This window comes from Embiotoca jacksoni, unplaced genomic scaffold (assembly GCF_022577435.1).
Source record: "Embiotoca jacksoni isolate LCO1_2020_lvr unplaced genomic scaffold, fEmbJac1.0.p SCAF_35, whole genome shotgun sequence".
NCBI lineage: Eukaryota > Metazoa > Chordata > Actinopteri > Embiotocidae > Embiotoca > Embiotoca jacksoni.
This window is the reverse complement of record NW_027185387.1, coordinates 292,794-305,000: the sequence shown is the minus strand read 5'-3', so window position 1 is coordinate 305,000 and position 12,207 is coordinate 292,794. Positions and strand designations below refer to the sequence as shown.

General features: G+C 46.3%; 1 protein-coding gene across 1 annotated transcript in view; it reads left to right on the top strand.

The window, feature by feature from the left end:
- The window catches only part of samd4a (sterile alpha motif domain containing 4A), a 50,866-nt gene that overhangs the window by 28,531 nt on the left and 10,128 nt on the right, over positions 1-12,207 (top strand). Inside the window, 10 exon segments of the mRNA XM_069165794.1 lie at positions 2,179-2,469; positions 3,820-3,929; positions 4,961-5,047; positions 5,999-6,260; positions 6,377-6,462; positions 6,838-6,936; positions 6,938-6,957; positions 7,450-7,555; positions 7,557-7,652; positions 10,358-10,484. Coding sequence (XP_069021895.1) covers positions 2,179-2,469; positions 3,820-3,929; positions 4,961-5,047; positions 5,999-6,260; positions 6,377-6,462; positions 6,838-6,936; positions 6,938-6,957; positions 7,450-7,555; positions 7,557-7,652; positions 10,358-10,484 — 1,284 coding nt within the window.

Here is a 12,207-nt window from a genome sequence, read left to right as displayed (position 1 = left end):
TCCGTTGCTGTTTTTCATCCGGGCCCATGATGAAGTATAATGGTCCCCCCCCCCCTCCCCCCCACACACACACATCATACCTGTGTACCACTGATCAGAACATCCTGATGACAGCCCCCCCACCCCCTCCCCCGCTATACTTTCAACCTGAGTCCAAGCCGCAGCGGCTCACGCCGCCCGTCCTTTCCCCTTGTAAGGAAGCTGTTGTAGGGCTGAGACTGTATTTAGGGAAAATGGCTAATATTTAGGGACTGGAACTTGAAATGTTAGCTGGGCAACCTATTTTAAAGGGGGCCCATGAAGTCCTATACATAGCGGCCAACGGTAAGAGGACCACATATAGGAGGAGGAGGAGGAGGAGGAGGAGGAGGAGGAGAGAGCGTTGGTGACACAAAAAGCTCCTCGGCGCTCCACCTTTTTTTTAAAAATTCCGTTTACGCCCTTCAGCAGCCTGTCGGGTCGCCATCATTCGTTCGTCCTGATGAGCACAGACTTCAGTCAGTGAGACGGAGAAGAGAGAGGAGAGTTGGCACATTAAAAGATTTCTTGGCAATAAGTAATCCATCATTATTTGTACAGAGAAAGGTGATTTCGTCCGTTCACTGGAAGGTGTCTGATCCCAACGAGGAAGTGAAGGAGAGAATTGATGTGTTCCAGATGTTGTGTACCGACAACGCACTCGTTCCGAGTGCGTTCACGCTGTGGAGTACAAACATGCAGGGCGATGCACTCAAAACACTTTCCACCCTAAACGGTCGCCGTCTCAGCTACGCCAGGGGGAAAAGGGGGCGTGGCCACCGACGTAAAGGGTTTCCAAATTAAAGGGCGTCCGAGGAAGCTGCACAAAAAGCGTTTCTTTTTCACTAACCGCTGCTGGAGAGAAGAATCTGTGCGTTTGCTGAGCGTGGTTAAACAGAAAACCCGTTGATTTCTGGGTAGAAATGATTTAAAGCTGCAGATATTTTTTCGGTCGGGCGATGCGCTCACACGATGAGGTCATTTCCTGCCGTCGCAGATCGTCAGTTTACGATTTGAAAACGGCACTTAATCTGTCAAAATTCCCGCACTGCTCAAGTAGGAGTCCTTGCGTGCAAGAGCGCTATTTGTTCGTGGACTAATGGAAGTATGTCATCTTACACGGCATAAGTTACGTCTAGATATCGTACGCTCGTAAATCGTCGTCGCTGTCAGCCGCAGAGATGCATCGTCAGCAGTCCCCCCCCCCCCCCCCCCCCCCACCCCTCCCTTCTTCTAATGGGACGTTTTTCTAGATAAGCGGATACAGTCGCACACTTTCAAATCGGGACGCTTAAATAACACGCCGGAGGGTAACGAAGCCAAGATAAGTCAAGTCTGTTTATTTATACAGCACATTTCAACACGGCACGTGTAATTTAATGCGCCGCACAGTAAACAGGGGAGTGATTTCAGACACATCTCAGGGGAGGGGGGAGGAAGGGGGGGTGCACTGTAAACCGGAGAGAGCCGTGTGTGTGTGTGTGTGTGTGTGTGTGTGTGTGTGTGTGTGTGTGTGTGTGTGTGTGTGTGTGTGTGTGTGTGTGTGTGTGTGTGTGTGTGTTTCCTGCCTCGGTTCACACACACTTTTACGAGACCTGATGACAAGAGTTCACGTTCACAATTAAGATGTATCTGGAGAGAATCCATGCAGCAAGTGAACATGGATGAAGTTTCACATTTACTGTTACAATCAACTCTCATATTAATTATATATATTATATGAAATACCCCCCAAAAAAACTAACAGGAGTATCGACACTTGCACAGAAATATATATTCATTATTTAGTCGAATGTTGTGGTAAGAAAAAGCTAAATGAAATCACGCTGGAAAAAAAAGGCTTCATGTGTTTAAGCCTTTAAGCCGTAGACGGGCCAGGGAGAAGACTTGGCAAAACTATTATTAAAATATGGACATATATAGATATTTACACATCTGAACAAATCTCACAAGTGTTCCCTTTATTATTAAAACTATATTTTTTGTATAATTTTTTACTGTGGTTGCAGAGATATACTCTTTTTATTATGTAATGCACTTTTCGAGCATCAGGCCTAAAAAAAATAAGAGTGTTTTTAAAAGGTTAAGTGTCGTCGAAACATCAGACTTGAGTGAAATCCCGCTGAAATCCAGCCGATTGTCTCGCTGTCGTCCCCCCAGTCCTGACCGGCGGAGGAGGCGGCGGCCAGCAGCACAGCCCCCTGAAGCGCTCCGTGTCCCTCACGCCTCCCATGAGCGGCCCCAGCAACCAGCCCTTGGGCCACGTCTGGCTGTCGCAGGAGGACCTGCGGACGGCTCGGGGCCCGGCCCCGGACCACGCGCCGCTCTCGCCCCAGAGCAGCATCGCCTCCTCGGGCAGCGGAGGCAGCGAGCACCTGGAGGACGCCGGCTTGGGCGGCGGCTCGGGGCTCCACCGCAGCTCCTTCCACGAGGAGGGCAGCGGCATGAGGGGTGAGTAGCGGGAGGGTGGGGGGGGGGGGACTCTTTCACTGTTGCTGTGCAGAAATGAATCATTAGAAAAAAAAAATAAATAAAAAAGCATAACTGGATCAGCTTTGGCGACAACAGTTTTGAGGGGATGTGAGGCGCCTTCGACGTCACATTGCCAACTTAATGCAACTGTTCCAGTCGACGCTGACTTTTAAGACTTCATGTCTAACAGCCGACGGACAAAATCTTAATTTTTAAGCAGCGATTAGCTACTTTGCTTTAAAGTGAGTCACCAGAACTCTTCGGTAAATCTGCAGTCGACCACGAGCTGCTTTACAAAAATTACACCAGCTACAAAACTACCTCAAATTATGGCCTCATTTAATGGTAATTTTACAATGTGGGATTCATATCTAACTCTATTTGGGTTTAATTTCATGCTTTTGATCTGTTTCTTATGCATCTCATTTCTTTTCGATATTTTTAAATGCTCCTTGTTTTTATGTGAAACCCTGCATGTCATTCTCTCGCTGTGAAGCACTTTGACTCCTCCAAAAATACGCAAAGGTGTAACGAAGAGGATCGTGAACCACCAACACGTGCAAAGAAAGAAGACATTTCTCGCTGTTCGTCCGCTCAGCAGTTGCGTACTTGTTGGCAAAGAAACTAAATGAGCACCAGACATCTCTGCAAACCGTGAATCAGTACGAACACGTCTCCGCAACGAGTTCACGCGATCGGCGGTCTAAATGTTCTCAGACTTTCCCTGACTGGAAAACAGTTTTTAAAATGCCCTGATATTCCAGGATTTGGCCCAAAAAAATCGTGATCAGCGAGAATCTGATTAGTTGATCAAACAACAATCTTTCTAACTGTTTCGTGGGTTGTTTCATTTTCACGTGAATCTTAAATTTATTGATAACATTTACCTCATTGGTTTTTTTATACATATATATTACAGCAATAAACATGTAAAAACAAATGGATATACATCATTTTTTTTCCCAACTCCTTAGTCAAAGAAAATATATTATATGCTCATCAAAATTAAATACTTTCAGAGTGATGTCATTTGATGTTGTTGTTTTGTCCATTAGAATATGAAAGTTTACATCGAGGGACCGACGATGTTAAAGATCAAATCTAAAGATGTATTTTACAACATTTGATTCCTTTGCAGATATCCTTCCTGGGTTTTCTGTTCAAATGTATTCACTTTTATTTCTTATGTATTGTTCTGTGTATATTTTCTATTGACTGCAGTCGTGATAATTTTAAGACTTAAATCTGAAGGTGTGTGTGTGTGTGTGTGTGTGTGTGTGTGTGTGTGTGTGTGTGTGTGTGTGTGTGTGTGTGTGTGTGTGTCCGCAGACGTTCCCGCCTGGCTCAAGAGTCTCCGCCTCCACAAGTACGCCGCTCTCTTCTCCACGATGACCTACGACGAGATGATGTCGCTGACGGAGGAGCTACTTGAGGCACAGGTTCACACATCAACATGCACACGTAGACGAGTGTAGTTTTATATATATATATGTATATATATATATATACATATATATTTATATTAAAACAAATTTTAAGTAAGAACTTGTCACGAAGTTGTCACAATACAGCTTTCTTTTTATCAACAATTCTAAATTCATCAACAATCCCAGTTTCCATGGCAACACGTTTACATACAATGCTCAAGGATGTATCTTCCCAAACGCTTAACATTTTTATAAAAATCAACAATATGATCCTGTTATTTTCAAACGTTTCTCTCCGTTACTCCTCTAAAGCTGTTATTATCTGATTTCAGTCGCCACCGCTTCCTGCGAATGTTTCACAATAAGAGCCTTGTTGTGAAATGGAGGCACTCTGTCTGCCGATGGCTTTTAATTTGACACAGATGCAGGAAGTGTTGAGTTTTCACATTTTAACATAATAATTGAATACTCGTACAGCAAATTCAGAAAGTGACATTCGTATGCGGCGCAATGCTTCGGTTCTATAAATAATAGAGTTCTATAAATACAAATAAATGTTTCAACGTCGTCAAACAACAGTCGAGGAGTTTATTCTGAAACTGATGACTCCGCTGAAATGACCGCAGCTCACCGGGGAAGCCGTCCGCTTCCTCCGGGTGCTGCTCAACTCTTTCTGTCTCCGTCCCGACCCGAATGCAACAACGGGACACGTGGATTCAATGTACCGCCGATGTCTGGACCGTCAGCGTCGGGAGAAGTTCCACTTCCAGTAAACTAAAAGGAATTTCTTCAGAATCAGTTTCATCCCAAATAAAAGACGAGCAGACGATTTATTTGTCGACTCGCTTCGCTTTGATTGTAGCCGCTGTCACATTTTCCCAAAGTTGAGAGACGGCCGGCTTCGCTCCGTTTGAAACGAACGCCCCGTAATCGTCCTCACGCACATCTCAAAGTCGGGTCATCGTTCTTTTCAGGCAGCTATATATATATATATATTTTTTTTTTTGCCTTTGCTTGACGTCAAACTGTGTTTCCTCCGACAGAAAGTCACCAAAGGAGCGAGACACAAGATCGTCATCAGCATTCAGAAGCTCAAAGAGAGGCAGAACCTCCTCCGCAGCCTGGAAAAGGTCAGAGAGACGGCAAACCGCATCCTCTTCCTCCTATTCATCCTGTTCATCCTCCTCATCCTCTTCCTCCTCTTCCTCACACCTGCAAGAAATGTGCTCATGAAGCTTGGTTTTTTTTTTCTTCAAATTTGTTTTGCTTTTGTTTTTTTGTCATTGTTGTTATTAGCGATCGAGCTTTGTGACATTAGTTGACACCACAGGACTGTGTGTGCGTGTGCGTGTGTGCGTGTGTGTGTGTGCGTGTGTGTGTGTGTGTGAGAGAGTGAGAGAGTGAGAAGGGTGGCCATTCTCACTCGGTGTTATGTATCTGAGGTGGCAGCTAAGGGAACACCTAATCCAGGAAGGAGAGTTTTTGGCTTCGTATTTACCCCCCCTCCCCCCCACCTCCACCTCCACACACACACACACACACACACACACACACACACACACACACACACCCTCCACCGCTTCCATTCAGCCCCCCCCCCCCCCCCCCCTCCCCGAAGCAAGACAATGACGCTCAAGGTCGAACCGCAGCAGGGACTTCTTGGGCCGGCTAAATTCAGGCGTAACCTTTTCACCGACGCTGCGTTTTAAAATGTGTTGCCGCTGCATTTGTGGGACTCGCGGAAACGAGACACCTGTCGCTCGGTATTTCGGGTCCACGCAGACTCGTGTACGGCGTCGCTCTGTTGAGGGGAGGGAAGGAAAAGCTAGATGTGCACGTATTTACCTTTATTCTCTGCTTCTCTTTCTCCCGTTAATGTTGAGCTTGTAGGTGAAAAGTAAACACGGGCGTTCCCCCCCCCCAACGGGTCGGGGAACATCAGGGAGTTTTAAAAAGGGAGTTTTTTTTTTTTACTTGACATTTTTAATGTCACTATTCATCCGTCGCTCATCAAAACGTCATCATCCGTTCCACCCGCTCGTCCTCTCACTCCACTTCCTGCTCTCGTTGCCTCCCACCAGGACGTGTTGGAGGGCAGTAACCTCCGCGCCCCGCTGCAGGAGCTCCACCAGATGATCATGTCTCCCATCAAGGCTTTCGTTGGCGGCGGCGAGGAGGCCTCGCTGCACCGCCCCCTGCTGAGCGCCGAGGGCAACAAGAGCGCCGCGCCGGGCTCCCACCTGACCGGGGGGAGGAGCGGAGGCGGAGGGGAGGCGGAGTCTGGCGCCGGCGTCATCGCCGAGGGGGATCTGCCCAGTCAGTTCACTCGCGTCATGGGCAAAGGTGAGCTTCGAGCGCCGGCGCTCGGTGGTGGGGGGGGGGGGGGTGGAGGTGGTTTGTTGTCATGGATACGGAGAGGTTTTATTTCCTTCTAATGTTTTTCTCTCCCTCGTGCTCAGTTTGTACCCAGCTTCTGGTGTCGAGGTCGGACGAGGACAACATCAGCTCCTACCTACAACTCATCGACAAGTGCCTTATCCACGAGGTACCCTCTCCGCCTTTGATGTTCAGCTCTGACATTTAACATTTCCAATAAGCTGCATGTCCGACCAACATTAATCAAACTGATATTCTTTAATGTTATAAGTGTGAATAGAAATTTAATCACTCCTCTTTTCATCTCTTCCTCAACTGTATTTTAATATAAATGTACCCAACGAAGGAAGGAGTGTGAGAAAGCGAACGGCACATATTGAACTTTAATCAATTAAAGAGCAGAATTTTAAAAGAGCTTTAAGGTCAAATACACAATTAATGGTAATACCTAACACATTATCCATGTTGCATTCATTCGTTGTAAAACCGAGCTCCTCGGCTGTCGTGCTTCATTTCATTCCTGACTCGTACTCCCTGTCCTCAGTCCTTCACCGAGACGCAGAAGAAGAGGCTGTTGTCATGGAAACAACAGGTCCAGAGGCTGTTCCGGTCCATTCCGAGGAAAACCCTCCTTGACATAGCGGGGGTACCGACCGCAGAGGAGGTACGAACACACGAGGGGATTTATTTTACACAGACGCAGTGAAAACGTTAAATTCTAGCAAGTGTCACAAACACTGATTCAAGTTAATATTTCCTTTTTTATGTGTGTGCTTATAAATGTAGAGAAAAAACTAATTAGAGATTCGTTTTCAGACAAAACTGTTTCGTTGTTCAAACTCGTCGTTTTGAGGTGATTAAATTATTATCAGTTAGAAAGTAAGTTACATGTGAATTAAAATGCTTCAATCATCTAACATTAAAACACGTTTTTTGTTTGTTGTTACAACTAGTTAAAATACGTTCAAAACTGTTATCTTTCTCCTCCTCTGCACCGCAGCTTCATTCAACTGAAGGAAAGATTTTGTGTTACAATGAGGATTGAACCTTGTTTTTGAACATCCCAACACTCATTTACAGGAGTGCCCCCGCTCCGCCCCCGCCCCCCAGCAGTGCTTTCCTGTATCTTAATATTGTCGTCTCATCCTCGCTGCAGCCGCTTTGGCCAGTCCAACTCCCTCCCCACCGCTAGCTGTGTCGGGGGCAGCGTGTCGGCCAGGAGGAGCCTCCACCAGTTCCAGATGCCCTCCAGGAGCTTGCCGGGGTGCCAGGCTGGGCCTGCTGGGCAGCAGCGGGCTGCTGGGACCGACGCCTCGCAGCTCCAGCAGCACACCCACGGGTCCCAAGCAGGGGAGACATGTGAGTCCACACCGGTCGAGGGACGGGGGACAGTAAACGGGGAGCAGTTTAGTTACACTGCAGTTTAGCTGTATGCGCTTTTTCAAGTTAAAAGCGGGGGATCTGACTGATCCCGCCCGCTGATAGCCGTAACCTGACAGGCCTGTCAATCAAACAGACACGCCCACCGAAAAACGCGGCTTTTTGAAGCTTATTTTATGATTACACTTCCACGTTGGCCTCATTTTTCGAAGCCGGAAGTTACGTCCACTTTTATTTACAGTCTGTGGTTGAGTATCAATTTGTTACTGCTCACATAAAAGAAGCTGATTCAGCTGGTTTGGGTGGAGCTCAGCTATGTAAATATATGTTATTAAACATAAGGAGTTCACGGACACTTTCATTTTGTCAAAGTAGCTCTCAAAGAGAGAAAAAAAAAAAAAAAAGGTTGGCGTACCTTCAGCTCTTCAGTTTCCAGAGAGTTTTTTTTTTTTATTCATTTCAGTGTTTATTGATTATCATTATATGATTACACGCTGAGTTTAAAGTGTTCAAAAAATAGTTTACTGCTTAAAATCTGTCTGACTGCAGCCCAAAATGGAAAGAAAACAAAAACAACAGGACATTTCTGTGTTTGTTTGTGATAAATTAATTCATTATCAACTGTTTATTGTTTGGTTTTCCAACACACATCACCAACAGACTGGATTTAGACACTCCTTCGTTTCAGTCCGTTGTTTAGTGTGTTTTTTGACATTTTGAAAAATGTGTTAATAACGCAATCCAGGATGTTTTACCCAAAAAAAAACAACAACTGGGCAGCAGAATTCCTCCTGCAGAACGGATTCTGCCTGAAATAGGCTTTAAAAAAAAAAGTATTCCATGACAAAGACAAAAAAGTGAGGAGGTGTGTGTGTGTGTGTGTGTGTGTGTGTGTGTGTGTGTGTGTGTGTGTGTGTGGGTGTGTGTGTGTGATGGAACTCGTCTGCAGGTCACCCCACATACCAGAAGCTCTGCGTCAGCTGCAAACATTTTTAAAAAAACAAAAAAAAAAAAAAACGAGAGGAGCCACAGAGCTGTTTCAGGCCCCTGTACTGGCACACTTTGGGTTTCATTGGAAACCTTTCCCTCCCCCTCCCCCCCTCCCCCTCATCCCTTTACAATGGGAGGAAATACCTCAGTTCCTCCTTGTCACACTCAGCCTTCTTCCAGTGTAGTGTGGAAATGCTGAGAGACAGAGAGGGGGGGGTATGTGAGTCATAGTTTGGGAGAGGTAGCTGTGGTGTCGGAGGAGGAGGGGGAGGAGGAGGGGGAGGGGCAATGAGAGAAAGTTTCTATGAGTGTATATATATGAGCAACAGAGAGAGAGAGAGAAAGCTGGTCAGAGGCAGTGAGAACAGCTTACAGGCATTTCCTGTTTTTTCCCCCTGGCCCAAGGCACTGGAGGGCGGGGGGGGGGGGGTGATAGGAGGGGAGGGGCATGTGTTGGGGCTGTGGGGGGGGGTATAATGGGCAGGTTACATAGAGGAATTCATGTGGTGAGCTTCTGAGACTGTCATTAGGTGCGGGCCAGACATGGCCAGACATCCAGACAGGATCGTGGGTGGGGGGAAGGGGGGGGGGCATTTCATACACGTTTTTATTTTATTTATTTATTTATTTTCATCAGTGTGGGATGAGGGGAGGAACATTTGTGATGTTATGACTGAGTCAGGATCTGTGAGCTTTGAAATTTGTGCATCAAGTTTTATTGAGAAAAAAAGGCTTTTGTCTTTTTAAACGTCACCATTGTGCTTAAATCCAGTAAATATTCTTTTACTATGAAATAATATATGGTTTCTATTTGGAATACAAAATTGGTCTTCAGTTCAGACAAAATGGAAATGGTAAATCATTTTTTTTAACAGTTTCAAAAACAAGGTTTTCTAACACTTTTCATTACCATGATAACGTTGCCCTGACAGGTGTTCTCCAATCAAATTGTTCTGTTTTAAATTTGGTTTAGTTGCTAAAAAATTCGTTATTTCTTGTCCTGGATAGAGAACGCAAAAACTACAAATGTAATGAAATGTAACACGAGCAAGCGACGACCACAGTGAGGTCACCGTTGGTTTGCAAAAGGCCGTTATGAAGCCCTCAGTTCAGATTTTGTCCTGCTTTGCTAGTTTCGAAGGGAGTCGGACCAGGAAGTGACCATATTTGGGCGAGCTGGGGGGAGGAGCTAGCGGAGGAATCTGATTGGAACTTTTACAAGATACAAGGTCCCCGCCCACCGATGGCCGTAACCTGACTGCACCACAGGCCTGTCAATCAAACCCCAAAAAAAATAAAATAAATAAACACAGCTTTTTGAAGGTTATTTTTCTAACACTAATCTGGAAGAGTGAATTTAGCGAATGAGGTGCAGAAAACTTGTGGAAAAATTGTATTGAATGAGAATTTCATGAGATAAGTTGAATGGGAGTCAATGGAGGCTTTTTTGGAGCCGACCTCTAGTGGCACTCGGGTGGTATTGCAGCTTCAGGGGCTTCTGGCATCGGCCTCGTTTTTCGGCGCCAGAAGCTCCGAACACTTTTACGTACAGTCTACGAACGTAACAATAACGACGCGTCGGTGACGGTTGTGATTTTCTGCCTTTTAGACAATGAGTGACGCTATAATCACGCCGAGGCGTCCGCCGTCTTTCAGAAGTTAACTTAACGCCGGTGCAACGATGTCCTCCTCAGGGCCCGTGGTTCGCCAACCCCGGAGGAAGCAACAGCATGCCCAGTCGGACCCACAGCTCCGTTCAGAGGACCCGCTCCCTGCCGGTTCACACCACGCCACAAAACATGCTCATGTTCCAACAAGCCGGTAAGACACACACACACACACACACACACACACACACACACACACACACACACACACACTCACTCCCAGAGCCCACATAGACCCGGGTCACAGGAACCATCGGTACCAGGCAGAGTGACCTGCAGTAGCCTCTTCTGACCGGACCCACAGAACCAGCTGACAGCTACAGGACCAGAACGGGACTTCCTGAAATATCCTCTTTAAAAAAAAAAAAAAAAGCAGGAGAGAGGAGGAAAGGAGGAGGGAGGGAGGGAGGAAAGAGTCAGTGGAGGCTCACAATGAGGCTCTTTGTGCAGTGAGGACGGGACTCCTTGCCACCCCCCTCCCCCTCTTTCGCTCTGGCACTTTCTTTCTTCGCGTTCCCATCCCTCTCCCTTCTTTCCTCCCTCCTTGTTCCCCACCGACCCCCCCCCCCCCCCCCCCCCCCCCCCCCCCCCCCGTCCCGTCCCGTCTCCCTCTCCGCCGAAGGATGGATGGTGAGCCTTAATAAGGGAGACACAACAGAGAAAATGAGAGTATGAAGGAACAAGTGTGTGTGTGTGTGTGTGTGTGTGTGTGTGTGTGTGTGTGTGTGTGTGTGTGTGTGGAGGGGGGGGGGGGGGGGGGTGTTGACGGTGGGATTTGGAGCCTATAAATAGCCCAGTGTGGCCTAACTCAGCTCGTCTCTCCGGCCACGAGGGGATTTTCACAGCCCGGTCTGTGCTGAGGACTGAGTGGCTCGAAAGGGAGGTTGCTAGGCTGCACTGTGGCCCAAATACACACACACACACCCACCTTCAACACACACACACACACACACACACACACACACACACACACACACACACACACACACACACTGGAGCCTCTACAAAACAGTCTCCACCCTGCTCACAGCGGAGGCCGAAGGAGCCAAAGGCCAAACTGAGCACCTGAGTTTTAAAAACTGAACACGAGGGGCGATTTAGAGTCATCGAGTTGATTCTGATCCACCGATGTCTAAAACTCTGAAGTGGCTCACGAGGATTCGCACTTCTGTTGTGATTCGTCGGGCTTCGCGACGTGAAGACTGCAATTTAAGATTATTTTCAACACGGCTTTATTTATCCGCCAGTTATTTTTTTTTATTTTTTTTTTCATTTAATCTACACAATATCAATAATAGTGGGAGTAAAGGACCTGTCAGGAGGCCTCAAAGACGACGGTTTGTAACAAAATAAAAGCAAAAAAAAGATTCTGTTTTTATTCATTTTATAAATAAAGCTGCAAATTCTCACGTTAGAAAACTGGAAACCATCAATTTGTTCGGCTTGAAAATAGGATTGAAAAAAGTTTTTGTTGACTCGTCACTTAAACAACTAACCTTTTTTTTTCCGCTACCCCCGGTTTCATACGTACACGCACATACTTCCTCCTTGCGTTGGGCTCTACCGTATGACCGATCATGTTACTGAACTATTCTGTAGATTCATATTAGGATAAATACCAGATTATGGTTAATTATTATTAGCAATTATCTTGCTGCTTATTACTCTCCAGTCTCAAGCAAAAGACTATGAAGAAAAATGTCCATGTTATCCTGAAATTACAGGAAATATAGAATATAATGTTTGTTCCCTTTTATAGTCTCAGCTCACTGAATACACACACACACACACACACACACACACACACACACACACACACACACACACACACACACATACCTACAGTGATGTCATGCCCCTGATGCAGCAGTGCAGTC